Source organism: Anopheles maculipalpis, chromosome 3RL, assembly GCF_943734695.1.
Source record: "Anopheles maculipalpis chromosome 3RL, idAnoMacuDA_375_x, whole genome shotgun sequence".
Classification (NCBI taxonomy): Eukaryota; Metazoa; Arthropoda; class Insecta; order Diptera; family Culicidae; genus Anopheles; species Anopheles maculipalpis.
The window spans coordinates 21,870,020-21,894,572 of record NC_064872.1 but is presented as its reverse complement, the minus strand read 5'-3'; the positions used below and the strand labels follow the sequence as shown (position 1 = coordinate 21,894,572).

Here is a 24,553-nt window from a genome sequence, read left to right as displayed (position 1 = left end):
AAGAGAAGAGGAAAATGAGGGAAGGGAGGTTTTGCATTTTCCGTAACGTGAAGATAGATTTGCAAAACAACTCTCGCTTGCTACGTATCGTCTGGATTTGAGGTTGAGTCTATTAGCGTGCAGTTGAAAACCTCACTTGGAGCGATTGTTGTAGTGTTTGTTGAGATGAATGGAATTCGATTTTTAGAGTAAATTTTAAAAAAATATCACATTTAAATTGAAAAATAGGAAACGCGAAACTTATAAAACACTAATGCCTTTTTTCTTCTGACTTTTAAAGACTTTATTTGTGATGTGTTTTATTTATTATCATAATTTGTTTCGATGCAGAAGGAGATTTTTTTTATTCACAGTGCCGGATAGTTTTTATGGTAAAAGTAATGACATTTAACAATTATTTAAAAAAAAATTTTCAATCACAACAAAAAAGTTATGTCTATAGTAGCGTCCTCTACAGATGAGTAGCAACACTAGCAATTCAGGTAGCAGAAACAGTATTGCTAGCGACACCTGGTGGAAAGTAGATTTATTTTTAGCTTGGTAATACTCACACATAGGTGGCGCTAATTGGTACATGTGTTTAAAATGCAACGTACTTGCGATTTATATTTATTGATGATAAAATTTCCAAATTGTGATATAAAAGCAAAACACAACTTTTGCTTTATAAGTCGTTTAAAAAATGAAAGAAAAATATCACAAATCTTGCGTTTGATTTTACACGGTTCGAATTTGTATTTTTTTGTTTACTTCACCACTACACACTACAAGTATTTTTTGTCGTACCTAAAGAAATAAAACCTACTTCTTACAGGAGCACACACAACACACGCACACAATTAGTTGTGTGTACCAGAAGAAGAAAACAAAACTCTGTTGCTAACATGTCATATAAATTCTACACAATGTACTAAACGTTTACATACACACGCTTGTGTTCCGCCCTCTGCATGTCGCCTATCATCGTCAGCTGTCCAATTTTTCACTTGCAATTTTTCCTTTAAAACGTCTAAATTCAGGAAAAAAAAAAGACAGACAGACAAACGTGGCATAACCAAGCGCAAAGAACATCTGTTATCCGGATGGCCGTTCCGATAAATTCGGTTCCTAATTAAGCTAAAGAGACATAAACTAAACTACTTTATTTAAAAACAAAACCTAAAACCGAACGACTCTTATCAAAAACGAAGAGTCATGATGATTTCCCGGATAATCTGCGGTGTGCTCACACACATACGTAAATTAAAATGTTACAATCTGTTTTTGTACAACTGCAATCGTATATGTACAAAAAATTGGAAACTAATTCTTTTTCTCAACAATGAGAAAATACGCTACCAGGTCGATAGGATACGGGAGGATCGGGGAAGAGAAACCTCTCCATCGTGGGACGTGTTGGTGTGTTTTGTTTGAGTGCCCTGTTTTAACAATTGCTTAAGAAAAAAAAACGGGAAAAATTGTGTGTACGAGTGAGTGTCTTTCCTTCTTATTTCTAACCCTAAATCGATTCTACAAAACATACACGGACATACCCTATTTTGGTGGACATTTTCCGCACACAAATTTACACGTATACGTATAAAGCAGTTTAGTGGACACACGTACACATGTCAAGCGTCTATTCGTTGTTTCATTTTCAACGAAGAAAATTAAAACGAATTCAGGCTTAAATTTGAAGTAACATTCTTCCAAAAGGGGATGATGTCCTAACAGTTGTCTGCTGTTGTTCGGTACTGATGTCTAGGTACTATCTGTTCTTAAATCTACACACCTTAATCGTTAAAGTATGGCAAATACAAAAACACAGAGAGTCCGCCGACTTGTGTGAGCCGTGGTTGTCACTACAACCTGCCGGTGGAAGCTGAGCGTGTGAGAATCCTTTCCTCCGTGAGAGAACACGGCGATGAACATATGTACAAAATAACTCTCACCCGAACACGGCTCACAACGGGGCATGGCGACGAATAAATAACGCTCTTAAGAAAAGAAGAAACCGGAAAACACCATTCTCCTATCTCCTTACACTATCTTAATCGTACAGTCCGTCTCGAGCTTGACGAGCGTTTTCTTGACCCGCAGCGCCGTTAACCGTACGGCCGGGCTCGGATGCCAACATTCCTGCATAATCTTCGATAATACTACGAGAATGTCCTCGTCCTGCCACCGTTGCGGAATCGGTGGCCGGACACCCTTCACGCACACCACCGCATACATATCCTCGAAGCTCGGATCGGACGGTACCACGTCCTGGTACGGCAGCGCATAATCTTCACAGGTGGTCGTATTTTTAGCGCCCCTTACCGTCGTAATGCAGCGCCGAGCCATCTCCCAAAACACCAGCCCGACCGAGTACATGTCCGCCATCTTGAAGCCTTCGAACACCTTCAGATCGAGCGTTTCGCTTAGTACCTCCGGTGCCATGTAGCGGCGCGTACCGACACGTGAGTTCGGTGCAATCTGTATCTCGTCCAGTTCGCTCGTATACTTTACCGCCAGCCCAAAGTCCGCGATGGCACACTGGCCGTTGCGCTTCACCAGTATGTTCTTGCTCTTGATGTCACGGTGTGCGATCGATGGTTTGCCCGGTGTGCCGAAGATTTCCGTGTGCAGATGCGCCACACCGGATGCAAGCGACAGGGCAAGCGTTTTCAGCATGTGCGGATTGAGCACACGCTTCTGGAGGTAATCGTGCAACGACCCGAGCTCGTGATAGTCCGTAATTAGTAGCATCTGCGTCCACGAGCCCGTCCCTTTAATGTCGGCCGCAATGAAGCCGAGTATGTTCTCGTTACGCATTAGTACGGTCTGGTAGATTTCGGTCTCCCGGAACCAGGAAGACTCTTCGGTGGTGAAGAAAATCTTTACTGCTACCTTCTCGTCGCGCCACTTCGCTAGCCACACCTCACCGTACCGGCCTTTGCCGACCGAATGGACCATTTGAATCTGTTTGGCGATGGTGCGTTGGACGAGCAGGGGTAGTCCGGATCCACTTCCACTCGTTTGCTCTACCAGGTCCGCTATCGGCATGTGTCCGTTGGTAGTGTTGTACAGGGAGTTCATCAGATAGGCCGGTTTTCGCTTTTCACGCCTTCGGTACATACAGTAGATAGCACCAAGCACTAACACCAGTAAACCAAGGCAGAAGGCAACGGATATGACGAGTGCGAAGAGTGGCATGGTGTTCGTGTTCACTAGCGGAGGTTCCGGGGTTGTGGTCGTGCGTGGACTGTAGTTCGGTTTCAGGTCTTGATTGCATAGATCCTCGTTATCGCAGCAGACGATACTTTTGCCATGAAGTTGCGGGGAAACTTGACCAACTTTGCACTAAAAAAAAAATGGAGAATGAAGAGGCATCGTTTAGAGAGCACTGATCGAAGTGAAGGCGGTATCGTGTATGGCTTACCTGTAACAATCCGCCACCCTGCTCCGGTGACATACATCCGTGGCTCCATTCTGGTACTAGCTGTTTCGTTTCCTCGTCCAGTACTGCCTCAACCGATACGAAGCAGGAACCGCCGGGTCGCGTCTCACACGTTCCATTCTGTACATTTCCTGGACAGTGGCCCTCGCAGTAGCATGTTAGTACACGCGCTGTTGAGGAGAAATAAAATCACGGTTAGACTGGTGAGAATATTGCACGCGGGACACACCGTAACATAACAAACAACAAACAGGATCGATTAGTAGTGATAATGTGGATGCTATGTACATAAAATGAAGGGTCCGATCAGTTACGCTTGATCTTGTAATAGAAAGATCAACTTTTCATAATCACTTAATTAAATTCTCTTTGTCGATTACATGCGGAAGAAATAAACGATTTGCGGTACGTAAGAAATAATTTTTAGTCCCAACTCGCCTGAAATTATGCAATCTGAAGGACAAAATTTACGTAATCAAGTGGTAATTTAAGAAATGATTTTGTACCACTGAGTACTTAAACCACATCCAGACCAGTAACGCTTGATGTTGGAATTTAAAGATCACTTTGCAAAAACGCCTAGAGCTATGAAATCTGGATAGCTAACGTTTTTTTTAACGTGGCTATTTACGATCATTTTGTAACGTTTCCTTAAACGCAATATTGTGTACATATCGGATATCACATAAATCGTTACTGCAGAATGTTAAAACCGGCCATTATTAGGCTAACAACTCCCCTTACTTCACACAGTGTCCCCCCCTATTTTGGTGATTTATCGATTCGTGATAAAGCTGCGCAAAAAATAAATAAATTGAGCAACCGTATTTCCTTTTTTCCCACTTAATGGGCGCTGTGGTGCTGTGCTCTGAGTGTGTGTGCAATTTGACAGCTACCGATCAGGAACTCAACGACCACCGCTATACACGATGGATCGAATTTTAATCCTTCCCGATCCGCCGCCCAATCAAACATTGGTGGCTGGTGTTTGAGAGAAAACTAGAAACTTTTTATCACAACCCAAAACAGCGCAGCAGCGGTGATCCGAAGAATTGCGTTTGATGTGACACGTCCGCAATAAATCTTGTAAACTGTTCCATCAAACAACGAGATGGAGAGGGAGACGATCGCGTGATACCTACACCTCCCGGGGTACGCACGATTCGTGATCGCAAGATTAAGGTGAGAACTGGTTAAGGTTGTCAGGCGGAAGAGTTTGAAGTGTAATTTGTTTTCGGGTGTATCGGTTGTGTCGATAAATGCTAAAAACATCTTCCCGAGGTACTCGTGATATCGCACGTACCTCCCAAAGCAAAAGCGAAGGACACGGACTCAGGTAGAGTGGTGAAATGGCCTATGCTTTTAACCTTCCTTGATATGTTTTTTTTTTTCGGAGGGGATCTTCCTCCCTTCGACAAGTTCATTGTCGAAGCATTTGACCGACATTAAGATAAGAAGCGTGTGGTGTGGTGTGGTGAGTGAGTGGGTTGTTATCAGTCTCGCCTGAACCGTGCGCAAAGCTTTGTGTACTGATATCAAGCGGATCTTCTCCGCAACAAGCACAAAAAAAGAGACACGGATGCATGCAACTGCATCGAAATTTTCCATTACGCTTGTTTGTTGCAGCAGCAAACAGTGTACACCCAAACATCACAAACAAATCAAAACAAACAACACATTAATCCTTTGCCGCAGGTGGAGAGCGGTTGATGATGCGGACATCAGCGTACGCCGAGCGCGTAAAGTCGTGACCAGCTGATTGTTCTGCAAAAAAAAAGGCAGTCTTCCTTAACCAACCTGCGCCTAAAAGACGGACCAACAGAAGAGGATGGTATAAACACAGTTGTAAATTATACCTGCTCTTCTTAGCGGGGACACGAAATATGACACAGTGGGATACAGAGTAGTGGTAGTCCCAGGAAACACAGCGAGCACGACAGTAGCACGCACCCTCCATGTACGATGACAGCTTAAACCGATGACCATGACCATGTCCTACATTAATTTCCGCAGGCCCAACACCAAAATGCCTGCGAGACGCTGTCCGGGGGCTGTTGTTTTAAGCTCAGATCATTCTGCAGGAGCTCAGAAGTCCGAAGAAGGAAGATCCGGAATATTATGCACGCACAAGAGTTCTCATGTTACGCCCGCGAAAATGCTACCTCATGAGGCTCACGGGTCTTTCCAAATTTTTGGCAGAGATGGTGAGTTTTACCTCGGCAAGGCTCAAAACTCATCGATCAACTAACTGGCGCCAAATAAGCCACCAGGTATCGAGTGAAGACAGTCGCTCCCGACACATGATGCAGATAAGTCGAATAACAACCGAGACGGGCGTCGACATAAAGCCTTATATTCTGCGGTGTCTTATGCCTGGAGCCTTCAGATAAAACTATTGCCAAACCTAGACTCTATAATTTTGCATTCAATTCTATACCCTCGGAGGACTTTAATCGATCAATCAAGACACACAGCCTTGCCTGCCGTGCTTGAACAAAAAAAAAAAAAAAAAAAAAGGTGCGTCCAGATCGACAAGACCCTTTACGCACTTCCTGTGTGTACCCTGCGATTTCTTAGCTCTTTTTCTGCAGCCAGGAGACGACAACAATAAGGCTTTTTAAGGCGAGAAGACTTGTGTGATGAGCCTCTGGCAAAATTGGCAAAATTCCCTAACTAAACACAGGTAAGGCGACGGTGAGATGGTCCCGCACGGGTGGAGGACAACACATTGACACGGTTTTAATGAGACACAACCGGTACCGTTTAGCAAGACCACAACACCGTCGATTTCTGTGTGCCGGAGATGGACAACTTCCTAGAATGGTAGGGTCGCCTTGTCGCACGCGCGCTTAACTATATGACAAGTGATAAGTTTATCAGTGATGAAGAGCGAACATGCACAAACACACATACAGTTTACTCTATCACCGTGTCCACAACACCACCTGGTAGGTTTTGGAAGGGAACCGAAAGGTAACAAGGCAGTTCTCGCTCCTATCATCAACAACACATCATGCTATCGTCGGAAGGGCCCTTCTTGATACACGACGTTCGCAACATACTCCTGATAAGCGGATACCTTTAGAGAGGCGACCCATACTATATGAGTTCTACAGCTCAAAAAAAAAAAAAAACGATAATAAACTTACATACAACCTACACAACAACCTCTCTAATTCCTTTGATGTCTCTAAATACTACATGCGATATTCCGCGTCCCTGTTTTTTCTTCTCTTGATTACATTTCCAAAAGCCATAAAAATATTGCCGTCGCCGGAAAATGATTGTGCGTTTCACTAAGCTCTGGAAGTGATCTGGAATGCTTCACTAGCACACCACATGCAGCTACACGAAAAACTACACGCTTCCCGTGTTTTGTTGTGTGAATTCTTCGTCGTTTGGTTAGGCCGTGCCCTTTTTCCGAAAAGATTTCAACGTTACCCACCATCGGTGCGTACGTATCATCACTTTTACAGACCCTGGACAAGGGACAGGGATGGGCAAACGTGGATGTTTTAGGTGGTAGAAGATAAACAAAAATATTATTTATACATTCTTCCTCATTCCCTTACGTCACACACACAGACACACATGGATGGCGTTTGGAGGGAACCAGACCCCAACACGCGCTACAGCGTATAATGCAACAATACACAAAATTGGAACTTTCGTTCCAGATTTGGATTGCAAGATACAGATGCAGGCACCGGCTTCCGTTCAAGAGGTTCTGGGTTAGAATTTCTAACCAAAAAATCCCCCGAAAGACCTAGTTCGGACAGGACGTATTCCACAAGATCGCCGATCGAGTTATTTTCTGGTCGAAACTCTTTCGCTACTACGCGAAGTGATAAGGTCCTTCTCTCAGTGGTCTGGTTATACTCTGGACATTCGATGGCAGACGACCGACGTACGGACGTGCGTCATAGCGCTAAGCTGACAGCTAGCTGACATCCAACCGAGCAGGAAAGAGAGAGAGAGAGAGAGAGAGAGTGGGAGAGCTTTAAAACAAGAGGAAATCCCTGCTAATCTTCCGAAACATCACAGCGAAACCTCTCGCTAGGAATTCTAAGCTCACAACATATGCTAATTGTTTTAGTCATTCACTGTTACGGCTGTGAAGTGTTAGGAACCGAGAGACTCTTATTGATTTGATAGACACAACAAGATCTGACGCTGTTCTTGGTTCACTCCTCGACGGGGCACTGTCACGAAGGAATGATCTTTCGCGAGATGACGAAATGAAGCTGCTGATCCCCATTCACACTGTTCCACATCATATCGTCATTTTTTTTTTGCTAGCCGGATGGTGCGACATTAAGCTAATCAGATCTTGGACATCCGCGAGACTAGAACGAAACTGTATCACACAGGCAAACAAGAGTTCCCCATCGAGTTTGACAGACAGATAATGCGAGACGTCGGGACCAAGATGGTCTGTAGACCAGTGGTGCAGGGAGAAGCTGGCCCGTTTGCTGTGTGCAGCAAGCCGTGTACACACGTCAAACAAACTGCTCAACTTAATTGTTGACACATCATCATCTCCCGTGGTCTGGGACGCTTGTTCTAGCGTACACTCCAAGCATAAGAAAATACAACATAACAAAAAAAAATCCCTCATCATTCTCAAGCCAACAGCAAATCTCTAGGCTCGTATAGTACCTCGCGAGCCAAAGATACACAGAAACACACCAAGAACAAACATGACCCCGGAGCGTGCTGCTAAAGCAATAGGTGGTTCCAGTATTTGTTTCCAGTCTGTTTAGAAGAGGATCTCTGTTGTTGATTTGTGGAGTGGACGAGTCTAAGTAATTGAATGTAAGCTCACGAGAATCCCGTGACACACCGGAGCGTATTGTTGGATTAGAATTATTGAAGTTTTATCCTCGCTTTGCAGCGAGATTTGTCCCGAAAGGAGAGATGACTTGGCCCGAATAAAATTTTATCTATCATAAATTATCTCTAAAGCCTTTAGAAAAGTTAAGGAAGGGCCAGGCTAGTCCCACACACTTGCGCTCGTTTTTTTTTAACGACATTCTGGAGAACTTTCTAGAGTTTCTACATTTTGGTGATATTTCTTACACGCCCAGAAAATACTAACCAACACTCCTGGTCTCGCTGGATGACAAATGTCGCGGGGTCCCGGGTACGGTCAGAATTTGCATAACAAAACACATGTTTGAGTTGATCTTCGCCTCGTCCATACGCAGGAAAAAGGGAAATATACGCGGCAGAAGAATGAGGGAGTGAAAAAAAAAACCCTCTACGTTTCACACCAAGTCCGAGGAAGACAAGCGTACAAAACAGGGTTCAAAAGCATCAACAACGTCGTCGTTGGACGATTGAACTTGCCATCTCACGAAGCAGAACAAATGTCATGAAAAAAAGGCAAAACACCGTCAAGCATCATCCGAGCTGGAGTTTCGCTGTTCAAGAATGGACGAACTGTTGCTGTTTGCCGTTTTATCGGTATGGATCTCTGGATCGCTGTCGTCCCTTTTGTAACTTCCTACCCGGGTCGTAGGGCGACGAATGGTCGTTGGAGGAAAACGATGATGATGCTGCAGTGATGCATCAGTTTTTCGAAAAATGTTCGTAGAACTGTTCTGATACAACGTACAAAAGAAGCCTCTTTTGGGACGCGATTGGGAAGACTAACAGCCTCGTTAATTTCTCCCCTAGAGTGGAGAGACATTAGAAAGGCTAAGAAAGAAAAAAAAAATGATCGAACCATACATAATGATTCTTTTTGTCACAGCATTACTAGCGGGGGGGAATAGGATGCTCCTTTCGCTTGTGTTGTTGTCGTTCGTCGACGGAAATCCATTACATCCACTGGCAGGGAAAGTCTCTCTGATGTTCGTCTCCCAATACCATCCTTCCTATGGGGCAAATAGTAAGATGAATCGTTCCTTACAACATCTCTCTGTCTCGCTTGGGATGATTTGTGTGACCACACACATCCTTCTCGCCATACATTGTGACACATTGTAGCGTAGAGTACACACATCGCGATACGGTGTCGTACGCTCGTTCACCCATCCATAGCTTCTATTAATAATATCCTGGTGTCGTAGTGACGACGCAGACACAGCGGCCTGATGGTTCCTTGAAGAGGTAGACTGCAGGGCGCACTGGGCGAGGACACGACGGCCACTGACAGCGTCACCACGTCACACAAACGGAGCAGTTCGACATGAACTTCCTCTGCGTAGCGCGTGCCGGGGAGGAGGAGCACAGGGTGCAGATTTCTAACGGGTGTCCACCCACGCCGCCATTGGGCAGTAAACGGGCGCATAACTCAACGCAAACGATGACAACAACAGTTCACCGCTACTGCTGACCATGGATGACATTTGTCGAACGACTAAAAGCGTTGTTTTGCGTGCAACGCAGCGGGCCAAAAGATCAATATTTGCGCTTTGAACGTCGTCGTTCCTCCGGACGCGCTCGTTGGCATGATGGACGATGTGCAGTGTTCAACGAGACTATCTTAACGATCTTTCAAACTTTTCATTTTGGCTTCTGTACGCGCACAAAATCCCTGCAGTCGGGAGATTTTTTTTCCCTCTTCAAAATTCTCAATAAAATTGCAATTAAATTCTTCCCACTTCCGGCTGTGTGTGAACACATTTGAAATCGTTACGAAAGCCGGTTTTGTTTTTTCGTTGGGACCGCCAAATCATCGTTCGAAAATGATCGATAAATTTGCCACACTAAAAGCCATAAAAATCAAAAGCTTGAAGATAGCTCGTACAATAAGGCGTAGAATACATTGAAACGAGACACGGACAAGGACCGGGCCCAGTACGAACGATTCGTTTCGCTTGGGTTGGCTTCGATCCGGGCCGTTTCTTCCCCTGCTGCGTCAAATCGACACGAAGTGAACAACAAACCGTCAAGCTTTGAAGCCTTTCGATCAATCACAGAGGACCTCTTCTTGCTTGCTGTGGCAAGAAGAAGGTGAGGACGATCTGACAGGACCTCCCGCTGTGGGGTGTAGTGTAGGGGAGGGGCGGCTAGATGGGGGAGCTAGAGGTATTACAAAACAGCAGCAGCAGCACACCCATTCAAAAACTTCCAAAAACGCATTAATCGAATCTCGCGCGAATGTCGAAGTGGTACGCCTGGTCACCATTTCGATCACCGGTTCACCGTGTGTGTGCCACCCTACGTCTCTCGTGTTGCTGTGGATATATTAGCATATTTATTTCGTATCGCGCCCTGACTCATCGATCGTATCGGCAAGATACCGTCGAGGAGTCCGCTGTTCAGGCTCGTATTCAGTGAATGAATCAGAGTCCAATGGATCGGAACGGTCGGCGATCGATTGGCAGGGGGAGTCAACTTAAAAAGCGAAAAAAAAGCGAACGACAAAACAAAACGCTCCATAAGCCTGAACACCCCGGAGAGATCACGCGAGTGATCGAATGAATGTGTCACCGATCGTTTTTCGATCGAAAAAATCAAAACTGCCATAAATGTCCATTTTTACGACATGGCGTAGAATTTGGTACCGGTAATGGCCGCCGTGAGAATTAGCATTTCGGGTCTGCTACACTAAAGCTGAGACCAGGATGGATGTCGTGGATTACTATTGAACCCGTTGAAAAAAGGTCAAACGAGATGCCATCAAATAGAACGGATAAATCACACCAAAAACTATGAGTCACAAGATTCTCAACGAGGCAAGAAATCGCCGACAAGAGTTCTCACCCAGGGGGATGACCCAATTGCGCACCACACGTCTAAAACCCGATGCCAATCAGTGTGATTCTCCGTCGTGGCCATTCACGGGACCCAAACATCCCAACCAACCTTTCGCAACACGGGTTCAACACACTTTACAACAGACCTGCGCGGCGGCACGTCGCATGTCCCGCATCACGCAGTGAGTTCGCGAAAAATTAAGGTCGTTGTGTCGCACACACAACACTATCCTCGCCCGCAGAACATGCTAATTTTGCTGCGAATATGTGTGATGCGGCCAAAGACATCTGGGACTGACTGATTGTGTATTCGGGAGAAGCTTGAGGAGAGGATTTTTTTTCTGTAATCCGGAGGTTTCCTCTGTGCGTTCAGAGTACAGCGACATGGTTTTCTGGCGGTGGTATTGGTACGTTCAACATATTACACAAAGCACACACGCTAACGTAGTTAACGCAATCCAATTTGTAACTGTTAGCAACGCAGAAACCGGAAGATTACCACTATACCCGCGGTTCTGCCGCACAGGGCGCACAAAGGTGCGCACGTAACATTGACGTCAACCAGTCTGCCTCTGTTTGTGCTACCCAACGCAATCATGTGACATATCGACGCGTGTGCAGGAGGAAGTTGACGTAGTGAAATTGGGGACGTTTTCTGCCGGTGTAGGAGGTGTTTAGTTTTTGTACAGAACTCCATCCTAAAGAGTACACGCTCCACAAGGGCACGTGCGGTGGATCACTTTACGCTGCGACTTGTAACTCTCGCAGCGTCCAGATATTCGTCAGCTCGATTAGTACTCCGTATTTCGTGTCCAAGGACTTATATGTTGGATATAATGAGTCGCTACCCCCTTTTTTTTTACTGATCGCTAATCGTGGCCCGCTTACTACAACTATCTGTCAACGAGACACCAGTTATGGAAAGTTGCTCCACGCTGTGTGTATGCTAGCACGCGCGTGCGTCAGTGTCCGTCCACCAACGAAAACCAGAAGCCAAAACATAACAAGCCCTTTAGGGGGGCGGACCAACAGATAGTGTACCACGCCGGGAGGAAAAAGAGCAAAAAAAAACATGTATTTACAACCATCCTTCCAGGGCCTAGCCAAAACATCACATCTGGTGCACCAGGCTGAGTGGGACAGAGAGGGAGAGACATACCCAAAAAAAATAAAACGTTGATTGATGCCTCAGAGGGAAGCACTCGAGAGCGATGTTGCCCGTGTTGGTGATTAGTGAGTGATAAATCAAAACCATATGGTCCATTGGACGCAGAAGACGGTTACGGGCTAAAACACATGTTTGTGGTACACATACACACAAATGTATGTGTGCTGTTTCATTAGAGGGGGGCTTAAGAATTGGGATAGAGATCAGAACAATCCTCAGCATCTTAGCTTTTGCTTCGTTTCGTTTGCACAACCGATCAACCGATCTTGAAGTATACAAAGCTTGACGCCTACACGCCTATTACACCATCTAGACGATCGATCGACCCAGTGTAAGAGCGTGCGCGCGGGCACACACACACACGAACAGCTGCACGAACCGGCACTAATTCCAACGCGCTCAACAGTGCAGCATCCGGCCACAAAACAGGGCGTCGAAACGATCCGATCATTGATCGATCTGGAAAGCCCCGGGACCAACCACAGACCAGATTGGACAACGCCACCGCAGTTGTGTGCAGTGTGTGGTAGTAGCCGAGGGGTGAGCAGATAATTTGAATAAAGCATTTTTCCTCCCAACTTCCTGACACCCCCACCCCTCGGAATCTGCGGCGTGCTGCGCTTTCAATCAAACATCAAAAACTCCCACCCAAAGGAGAGGTTTATGCGCAATATGGTGCTGCTGCACGAATTGATCAGACCACGGCGATCAGATCGGATAGGAAACAAGATCACAGCAAAGCAACACGCACAGCACGATCGCGATCGGAGTCCCGCAGGAGTGGAGATCAGCGGGTGAGCGCTCTGCAAAGCTCTTCCAGACATAGCGCATGTGGGCCGGGATGGGGGGAGGGGGAGGGTTAGAGGTATCTCCTTACCGGCGGTTGCCGTATTTATGTAGGCAGCATTATAATAATTGTTCCGCCGCTGTGTTAAGTACCTCCTACGCGCATTCGTTTGCTCCACAATCGCTCGCTCACCTACACCAAAGTCCGGGGCTAGATGAAATATTCAACCGCACGAAGCACATGCCGAGCGTGTGCTAGTTATTATGCAGCGCACCAATTTCTTTGCCAAGCCGATATTTGGCCCGTGTTGCCAAGAGCGAAAAGAAGAATGAATTGTTGAATATATTATAGACGCGAAAAAAACAACTCCCGGTTCCAAATCCTTTTAAGAGGTTTCTTTTCCATATTCTTAACAAACAAAGAGGAAATGCTATTCTTGCTATTGGAATAAAAAAGTTAGCCGCTTGGAAAGGTAACTATGGGCTCGCTCGGAGCAGAAAAAGATTCTTCCATTAAACACTTCGTTTCCTTTACGTCCAAAATTATGTCCTTTGGGTTAGCGCCTAGGAGGTATGCAATATTCGTAAAACACTTCAAACAGTAGATCAAATGATTTTCAAAAATAATTGCGTGCTTTCAAACATCAGGAGCGTCTTCGTAGAAATGTTACGTTTATCTTGGATACGTCCTGTAGTACTAATAACCGAGACAAACACATCTTGTGAGAATGAATATGTTTGTGCGTTTAGGTTCAAATTGAGGTGATAAATAGTTTTGTAGACCTCTTTTCACACGGAACATTCAGATTCTAGATGATCTCGTTTAGGAAAATAATTAGAGCTCTATATGGGGAGAATGTTAAGAGCAAAAGAAAATAATCTTTCTTCAAGAGATTTTCAAACTGGACACAAAGCTTCCCATAGATGTATCTCTATTAGGGTCTATGATTGTTTGCGATCCTTTCCCGCATTTATGTACAACGACTTCGAGGCAAACATCGGAAACGATCCAGACTAACATCCATTCCCAATACTTTCCATCGCTTGGATGCGAATGAACTCCACAGCAAAACCAGAAGCAACAACTTACACCCAACACCCTAATAGATCACTGTCGCTTAGCTGGAGGTTCCCGACAACAATGCTCTCTCCCGGTGTTTGCTGCGAGAACCCTTAAGACTACACCAAACCGGTCTCCAGAACCGCGGGGAATCTTTCTACTTCATCGCAAAGTATGCTGCGAATGTACCTACACACCTTATCGCCGAGCTGGCAGCTTCCGCCGCCACCCGCGGGCTACTACTACCGTACGGCACATAAATTTCAATCAAATTCAAACGGTACCCGCGTGCGAGACACAGAGCACTGTTGCGCGACTGTGTTTCTCCGGGCCGAAATCTCTCCGGAACCCATCCGGGCCCGGGACGCGATACATACCCGCCGCAGCCACAACAATTGGTGTCAATTAATCATTTCGATCAACCGAAAATGAATACCATAAATTATACATTCGCACAAAGGGAACCCCCTTTTTTTGGACGAGAACGGTCGGGACGGAGCATAAAGCAAACCCATGGATCTTCAGCGCACTCCGAGCCACTTGGACCTAAGCGAACAGGTTCAAAAACAAAAAGTTTTTGTACATTTTTATCACCACTCTCTGGGGCAGAATGAAGTTTGGAGGATATCTTGAAGAAAAGGAAACTTTTTGGTAAAACGCCCTCCTCCACCTTTGTGGAACCTTGGCTAGACTTCATCGTCAAGCTTTTGCATGTCAGATCCGAAAGTTAAGATTTCTCCGGAAGGATTGTATTCTGTTTCAGGCTTCAACAGATTGATGTTTCGTATTTCGGGAGCATTAAATTAATGCGGCCACTATTATCTGATTAGCACGCTATTAAGCTCGGTGTTTTGACAAGTGGATGAAGGAACAGAACTGTTAGTACCAAAGAGAGAACCTACTTTCGATCGCAAAAAAAAAATTGCGCCTCCGAGAATAGAAGCAAACCTAATAAAACGATCGCTTAGAACATCGTGCGCGAATCAAGCAGCTAAACGTGTATCCACTTCACCCCCTACAAAAACCCTCATCAATGAACGCGCGTAAAGAAGGGCACTAATAGCAGGAAGTAAATGTATCGAGCCCCGAGGCGCACACAAAAAGGGGTCTCGCGCGCGCGCGTGCTCCCAGGGGGCATCAGAAATCGCGCGATCGTGATCTTGGCCGAAACTGTTTGCCAAGATCGCGGAAACCATCCATCCAGCCGCCTGGTACGAAACGATTATTATTTATTGCTATCCACCGTCGACCGTCCGACACGACTACTACTGCCATTATGCGATGGAGTTCGGTCTCTGCTTCACACAACCACCAGCACACAACAAAACCTAACGGCTTCACAGGAAGATCGTGCGTACCTCCCCCTCCCATCCTCCACATGGCAAGAAACATGGGAGACGAGCGAAACCCCAGACCAGACTCCAAACGAGCCAATTGATTATGATCTACAACCCTCTTCACCCGGGTGCGCGCGCGCTCAACACCATCAAAACCAACCCTTCTTCGTGGTGTTTGTGTGGTGTGCTGCTGTAAGGAGATTCCCTTTTGGAGCGTTGATCTTGTTCTGAGCGCACCGAGAGAGTTTGTGGCGGAGAACTGGTTTTCTGAACTCTGTAGCTCTAAATGTTGGGGATATACGAAGCTTGAAGTGGGAACTCTTCTCCTTAGGAGACAACAACAAGAACAGGATATCTCATCACAAATCTACCGGTGGATGTTGTCGTGATAGGAAGGGAGAACCCTTGGGATTGGGTTGTCCTTTTCTTGCAAACTCCAAGCGACGACCACACTAGCGCCCAAGAAATACTCAAGAATTAGCAACGTTTCAGCTGTGGAGCACATCATTAGACGAGATCAATCTCCAAAGCTCGGCAACTCGCGGAACGTGTCTTGGCCGGAGATCACTCTCCGCGTTGAGCCCGCTCTTACGGACGCACACACACACGCATACACATCTTCGCGATACAGACAACTCACAACGACCTTCTCAAATCGACGAAGGCGTGCAACCCCCGGGGAGGTTGAAGAAGTCGAGTGTTTTTGGAAGAGGCATACGGCAGCAGCATCACACACCAGACGCCTCCAGGCCCATATGTTTGTAATCTTCTAACGCAAACTGTGCTACCACTACCACACCGCACTGGCGGCTCCAGCTTATGGTCGTTCGTGTGTTTTTTTTCCACAACGATCCATTATTCATCTTCAGGCTGCAATACAGGCGCGGTTTCTTACGGTTCCTTTCCAGCCGCATTCTCCAGCTCAACCCAATCGCCCGCGAGAGGAGAGCACATGCAAGATCGCGCGCGCGATCGCTGATGTTATTAAACTGTTTCGACTGTTCGATCTGTTTTATTTTTTTTTTTAGGTACGTCTCAGGGCTCACACAAACACACTCGCAACGGAGCAAACGCGACTTAAGGAGACAGAAGAAGAAAATAAGCATCATATGATTTGGGTTTTGAAAACAAAACAAAAACACTGCATATGCTTCTTGAGTCAAAACGCATTAGAGGAGGGCGTTCATTAGGCGCATGATGCGGGCTTCGAGTGGTGTAGTGAACTAATGATGACGTTTGACATAAGAGATGTTCTCCTTTACTCTGCACGTTTTAAACGAGCGTAAATCGCTTTCGATCTGGTAGCAGAGGAAGCTGTTGTTGAATCGAATATCTATTGTACCCGCATCTAGAACTAGGTTGACGTTGCTTGCTACATTATTTTCTGCCATTGCAATTAGACTATATACACCCTTTTAGCTGGATAGTTCTGCAGTTGAGGGACACAGTCCAGACGACATTCTAACTCAGACCAAGTCCCAGGATGCTGAGGGTATCGGGATACATACCAGTAATGCTGGTTACATCTATACTTGGATTGTGGATTAAAATTAATATAAATAAATTTCTCTCCTCCTTAGCATTAATTTATATTCCCCCTTCTCATGCGCACCCAACGAGCCCTAGTGCTTGATTAATGCGAAATTTTTGACCGTCAGGCACAAGCTGCATCCAACGGAAATTGAAAAAAAAAAACGGAAAAAAGACTCTTGAGTGCTCTAGAATCACACTGTGCTCGCCAGACCAATCGGGTGCATTAAATCGGTACATAAACATGAGCCAAGTGCACCAGATGCGAGTGAAGATCATCCATAATTAGCAGGCGCAGCACTGTAACATGATCATTGCTCATTTGCGGACGTCTAAGAACGCTAAGAAGCGAAGATCACGAAGATCAGCGTCAGTAACACAACGCCGAGACCTAGATTGAACGGTACTAATTTTTCCTGATTCTTTCTCTTCTATCTTACACCGACCTTACACCGACCGGCAATGATGGATTTGCTAATGATGGACGAGAAGTGTATAGCATAAAAGTGCATTCTACTCTTTCTCGTACTTCAAGTACAATTAATAGCGGATGCAATGATGCAATTAATACACACACAGAGAGTACAGCAACTCCGAATGGTTAGACACCACTCGTACAGACTCCGAACTGGTAAACACGTCTACAAGACCACTCCTCTGCATTGCGCTCGAAGAAAACATGACAACACATTCAGTTTATGTTACTGAATTTATCAGCACCGAAACAGCGTGTGTATTTCTTTGGCCATTTTGAGACGAGGGCTTTTCAACGAAACCAGAGCACTGCGATAAGAAAACCATCCCGGGGGCGTTAAAGACCCTCAACAAATAAATGGAAGCCACCTGTCGTATTCACGCGATTTACCGGTTGTTCGCTCTCTTACCAAATTTGCTTATCTTCCGTATGGAGGAGCTTTCAAAAATTAAGACAAGCAGCTAAAAGTGGAAAACAACAGCCGTCCGTGTGTGTGACACGGCATAATAAAACATGTACGCTGAGTGTCGCTGTCTGCCAGCAGAGCATCCGATCCTACTTTAGTTTTGAAAACAAAAAAAAAAATGCCTCAAAATCCTGGTCCGATGGTTCCGATGCGTTCCGAACGTGCCCTCCTCGGTTTCGTGCTCGATTTTTTTATCAGTTTATGGCACTGGGAGCGGGTTGGGGGAGAGAATTCGTAATAATCTACCGTCGCGTAATTTATTGGACAGTATTATTGGAACTCGAGCGTAACCCAATGGCGCACGAAAGAACTGTTCGTCTCCGCACAATGCAACCCGTGTATTTTCGTTGGAACGCACGGTACGAAAATAAAATCGTCGATGAGTTTGAATACGTATCAAGCGTCGCCGCAACCCTTCGTGTGGTCCTTCTGCACAAAGTCTTTGCAAAGCGGCGACCGATTTCTTCGCATCCCTTGCTTGCGATCGAGTTTAAATTGAGTTTGATTTGAGAAGTGCATCAATTAAACCGGTACAACCCATTAGTGTGCGGCCGTAAACGTGAAGGTCTTTAAATAACGGATTCAATCGTGGCTAATTTGTTGATTGAAGATCGACCCTCGAGGGAGGGTGTGGGTTGGGTAAACCACGGGCGGAAGTTTGGCAAGTCGTATTGATTGACTCTCTCGTTCGCGAACATCATAGACGATGTGGATGAAGTTTATTTATCCATCGAAAGCCACCGCCACACATCATCTGCTAGCGAAACGAGGGAAGTTTCTGTGAACGGGGAACTCTAAAGAATCTACTCGATCCACTTGATCGGCAGAATACGTTTGAGAGTCTGTGTGTATTCTGATGCTCCGAAAAAAACCGATTGGTGTTCAACCTCCGAATGCACTCCGAGGTTACAGATGAGTGAAATGCAAATAAGAAGATTAACTTCTTCCAATCCCGAACCCTCGTGTGCGACCTCTACACCGGGGCCTGCAGTGTGGAGAGAGCGATATGCTGATGGTAAGCAAGCGCATTCGCAAAAACGGCAAGATTTCATTCATAAAATTTTCTTCTCGTGAAGCCAAAACAAGCACACACCGAGGCAGCGTGCGAGTCACTGTTTTGGGGATGATCGTCGTCATCCTCACCACCCGTCGGCATTGCAGAAGGAGGGTTGGTAGAGTAACGACGCGCATCACCGTGCCCCTCGTATGCTTGCCGTTGAAGTTTTAATCATCAGCGCTGAGGGGTTAGTCTCTGCACTCTTCTCGTGTGCAGCACGCAACGATGTGCACGGGCAACCCACGACCGGCAAACGTGAGTGCGCGAATAAAGCGCTCTCGGTTGCGCGCTGCCGCTGGTGACAGAACAGAAACAGCTGCATCGGGGACATATCACCGTCGACGTTGGGCGCCCGAGAGAGGGATGATGCACTATTTTTAAAATTAAAATCTCGCCCCGTCGCGTCCCACTTCGTTTTGCGTTCTTGCGTCGCCCGGCGTTGGCTGTTAGCGGATGCAGGGCATGACGATTGCGTTGCGCAATGTTGCCGATCGTCCGGCCGTTGCGTGGGTGCTGTCCGTCTCAGCTGCAATTGCTTGTTGCAATCCGGGTGCAGGGAGGACGTATACTTATAAATTTGCCCAACGGCCCATTCGGGTGGGAAGCTGTTGTGTGTAACAGCAGGCCAAGCCGTCTCATCGATGGTTTTGCGATGATGCATCCGGCACTGCCACGTCACTTTATCAAGGCGAGTGTGAACAAGTTGGGCGTTTCTTGCGAATGCGTCGTTATCAAAACGACATTTGAGCATTCCTGACCGGGCTTGTGTTTTTGCCTAGTCTATAGTTTGCACGACAAAATCAATCAGAATGCTCCGGATGGTTTGTTGGTTGATAGGTTGAAAAAACTAACTGCTAAAACTCCTTCAATACTAATTCTTAGCCTAGTAATGTTTAACAGCATACATAAAAAAAACGTTCGCCCCACACGGTGATAACAGCCAACGCGGGATGATGTCATTTGTGCGTTTTGTGCGACGCAAACGCGGCCCACAACTATGTGTGTAAGCAATGGAATTTTAGTTCATGCGCGAAAAGGGTTGAGCGCAACTTCCGGTTGCTCCGCTGCTGCCGTTCGCAACGGTTCCCCTCTGCAGGGCTTACGAGCTTCTAGCGATGATTTTAGCACACTCATTCGTGCCGACCCCAACGTGTCTATCCTGCTTTTGGGGATTTCCTGTCTTCAAGCACCAAGTTTAACGACTCTCGCCATGTACACATGTGTTGTTCGCGGTCTCGCTTATCATAATTGACGTGCCAAAGGTGTATTATTGATTGTGCCTGAACGGTTCCCACCCCTCCGTTGTCTATCGCGAAAATCGAAAATGATGGTTTGTAGGCGTTTTTACTTACACCAGCGCTCTGTTAGCTGATGCTCGTCGGTCTTACTAACAAATCTTGTCAACATACCTAAAACGAAATGAAAACGGAAAAAAACGACCCATTAGTCAATGTTGTTTGCACGGCACGGAAGACTGTTCATTTGGAACAGCTGCGAGTAATTTAGTTTTATGTTGGCTAATGAAGTTAGCTGCTTTTCCACGGCCAGCACGGAAAGTGAGGACAGTCGGGAATTTGTTGGCTGCACGAGAGGAAGGCATGTCTGTCCCAGCAGTCTCACTGTATGGGAAGAGCATTATTTGAACGGCGTTAATGGATGCTTCAAATAGATAACATTCTTCCAAACACAACCAAAGCACGTACCACGGCTATTCCCACAAACTAATAGTTCGTCTCTTACTTAGGCAGAGGTACGCATAATAGTCCCGTATGGTAGCATCTTCAGGCTACCGCCTCCTTCTGAGTAATTCGAGGACTGTGCGACTTGGCCGTATGATCGTCATCATCGAAGCATAATTTTCATTTGTATTTGCTCAGTTATTTAGCACCAGCATGTGCTGCCCGTGGTAATCTTCAGGAGCTGCTGCGGCCTACACACGCGAAAGGGGGACCGCTGCCCCCATACTCATCTCCAACAACAATCCAGAGCTGTGGGAGGCGAAACCGACATGGGGATATGCATTTGTAAGCCAACGCATCTTTTGAGTTCGTTAGTCGCGCGCGCGCGCGTTGATGCTGCTGCTGCGTTCGACCGTTCAAGAAAAGCACAAAAAGCCCCGTTAAGCTGTCACGTAGAAGGATGAGAGATCGGTGGATACGGTAATCGTACGAGTGTGTGTGTGTGTGCGCGCCCGGAACGAATTGGTTTCCTTTCACAGTTAATTTTCTGTGCGTTCCAAAAAACCGGAAATGCACACGCCATAAACGGATCAAGCACTATGAGATTGCGAAAAAAAAATGCATGAGCAAATGATGCCCACGGAATCGATCACGATTACACGCGGGTTGGGGCACGAAAATCTGCTCCAAGCCAACATTCACCACCACACAAAAGACAGCAAAGCTGACATTTTCTCGTTGATCGGAGGTGCTTACGACAGCTTTCCGGAGGAGTAGCGCGCAAAACAATAATAATCCTTTCGTGCGCAGGAGTTGTTGTGGAGGCGCGCACGATCACCATAAAAGATGATGATGATGATGCAAAAGATAAACGGTTTGATGCCACGGGGCATCGTTGTAAGGTATACATGGAGCAGGAAGAATAACTTATGGAGCTGATACAGCGGTGTGAGCACTATGAATAATTATGTGCAGCTGCATTCGGGTGGGTGGGTGTATATGGTTTGGAAAAGATCAGGAAAAGAAAATAGAAAGCATAATAATTTTCGATCTAAGGCTCGTAATTTTTGCCTCTACTTTAGACTAATGGGTAGAGCTATATTTCACGCTTAGCTGACGGGCTGAATGTGATTAATATAGGTAAGTTCGTAGTGGGCAAGTGAAGTATAAGTACCGGTTCTTGGTTCAAATCTCAACCGGATCGATCATCACACTGACTTGGAAACCCTTTTATATCTTCGGCCGTCTACTGGCTCCGCTGTTGTACAATCTGTACGCTACGGATGTAACGCCTCTACCCTGCGATGGCCAGCTGTTCCTGTTCGCAGACGACACTGCCATTACGGTTAGAGGTAGGAGTCTGGTGGAGCTGAGAAGCAGATTGCAGCGGTGTCTTGATGTTCTTCTAAGGTATGATGCGGACTGGAAAATTGGGATAAATTCTTCAAAAACACATTTCCCGATTGTTTAAAAAGAAGCCTTACTCCACCATTGATTTCGGGAGTGAAAATACATTGTACAACATGGTTAGATATCTGGAACTTACGAAAAATTGCATAATGATTTTCAGAGGGCATATTGAAACCCTCCTTGAAAAAGGGAATTTCCGTTTAAAATGTCTCTGATCCATTGATCTGCCGTAGGTCCCAGCTATCAATGCCAAATAAAATAGCAATTTTCAAGGTAATTATCTTGCCGGCAGTAACGTATGCGGCACCAGTTTGGGACTCATGTGTGAGGACTCACCTCTGCAGACTTCAGGTCATGCTTAACAACATTTTGCGCTTGTGATTACTGACACAAACCGCTTCACTCGAAACACGGAAATATACGCGATAGCCGACGTGAAACCTCTAAAAGAGATATTGGAAACACTATCAGCAAAATTTCGGGATCGTTGTAGGAATTCTCCTTTCGCGCTTATCCATAGCCTCCACCCATAGCTTTATCCATAGGCACAATAGCGATAGTTTAGATGGTGTACAATAGGGCTAGTTTAATGGACTAGGATAAATAATTAGTAAGTAGCATTAGTAGTAGTATAGAATAATAAAACAAAATCTACTGGTAAGGCATTATCAAAGTTCATGCTCAACATGAGACCTCAACATGAGATATTAACGTCAATAAGGCCTGTTCTAGACACTCATTAAATTTACAACACAAAACTCAACCAAAAAAGATTCAAGTTTATGAATCATTAAGCAATCGCTACGGGATGAGTTTACCAGAGTCAATCTGCTCATGATTGCTCATTTTTTTGGTATAAAGGCAGCTTAAAATTTTCAGACTTTCAGTCTTAAGTGATCGTAGCAGACCCCATTACACCATTATCGGAAAAACGATTTTGTACACCGGATCATCAGTGTTTTAAAATTCGGTTAAAAAAGGTAGAAAAGAAAATAAACAAACCCCAATTTGCTTCCCAAGGCTCGAGCTCATTCATGCATAGTATTGCTACATTACTATTGCTCAATGCGATTGCTTATTATTCTATCGATCGCCAGCTTTCCCGGAAGAAAACGTTTCAGCATTTTCACCCTACATTTTTCTCTTCTTTTTCCATCACCACAAAACTACACCGATTGAAACCGAGCGCAACCAAGGGACAAGATATTTCGGAAGAGGCAGTAAATCAATGTGCAGACGCAGACACCTCCGGGTGTCGTTCTCTTTCGTTCTCAATCGGGAAAAAGAAATAGTAGTATACGAAATTCGAAACATTTCGTAACACATCGTAAAACAAACTTGCAGCAGCATCGTTTTTTTTTCTTCCACGTGACCTGGCCTAGCTAGTGGGCTTTCCACGCGGGATAGATGTGAGTGTGGGAGCGAGGGATTTTCCTCCCAAAAAACACCAGAAAGAAAACCATAAACAATTTTTCACATCGCTCGAAACATGCGTGTAGTACGAACGGGTAGTAGTTACACAGCGCAAGCAAGGGAATGTTTCGGTTTGAAATATCCCGAGCGTTGTTTAGGTATCTCGTTTTAAATTTTTTGATGTGTAAAATGTGTATCACATTTTTCTCATGGGTTAGTGGAGGTTTTCATCTGTCGTGAACTACCGTAAGGTGAAATGGAATAGTATTAATTTGAGTAAAAAACGTAAGATTCCATAAATCATCTCCTTAAAATAATCGGTTCCCATAAGACAATAAAACATAATAAATAATTTTCTCCCCTACAGGGGGTCGAACTACCAGCATTAGTTGTGTCTAGGTGATGGTTTTTGTAACCGTTTCTATTATTTTTGTTTATAATTTTTTTTTTGCAATAAACCACAGACGATTCAACCTAAACTTTGCTCCCGTCGATTAGCATGAGCGTCCCCATCACCCCTAGAAGTACCGCCGTCCTAAGGTAAGTAGCTTCCACCGATTAAGGTCTTTATGGATTTTGTGCTGCGAACCGCGAAACCGAGCGAGATAAGCGAAATGCAGAAGTTAAATAAAATAAAATTAAACAAACAAAAAAAACCATAACAAGAGACACCCAAACGTGCATCTTTCGCAGCGATTTAGAATGTGTGCTGTAACATTAGGACGGGACTGGAAGCAAAAAAAAAAAAAAAACGACGGTGCCTTGTTGATAAGACCGAAAATCCGTCAAGCTAGCTGCGCTGATCACGAGTTCCGTCACAAGCAGCCGAAAGCGAGAGAGAACCTCAATCAAAAGTGCCTCGTACCGACCCAAAACAAAGCATTAAAACAAAACTGGAGTACAATTCATTCGGCACCAAAAAAAAAAAAAGCGGGAGGATCAAGCGCGGCTTGAAGGCAGCAAAGTGGAGACGAGGAAGCTGGGAGGATGCTTGCGCTAATCAGCAACTGTCTGTCACACATTTGCGCACATTAGCTGATGAAGC

The 24,553-nt window shown here is 45.5% G+C and overlaps 1 protein-coding gene across 1 annotated transcript in view; it reads right to left on the bottom strand.

Moving 5' to 3' along the window:
* Positions 1-2,019: 2,019 nt before the first annotated feature.
* The window catches only part of LOC126564538 (bone morphogenetic protein receptor type-1B), a 30,265-nt gene continuing 7,731 nt past the window's right edge, over positions 2,020-24,553 (bottom strand). The window contains exons 2-3 of the mRNA XM_050221616.1: positions 3,404-3,591; positions 2,020-3,324 (exon numbers count right to left, since the gene is read on the bottom strand). Coding sequence (XP_050077573.1) covers positions 2,020-3,324; positions 3,404-3,591 — 1,493 coding nt within the window. The remainder of the gene's footprint in view (positions 3,325-3,403; positions 3,592-24,553) is intronic.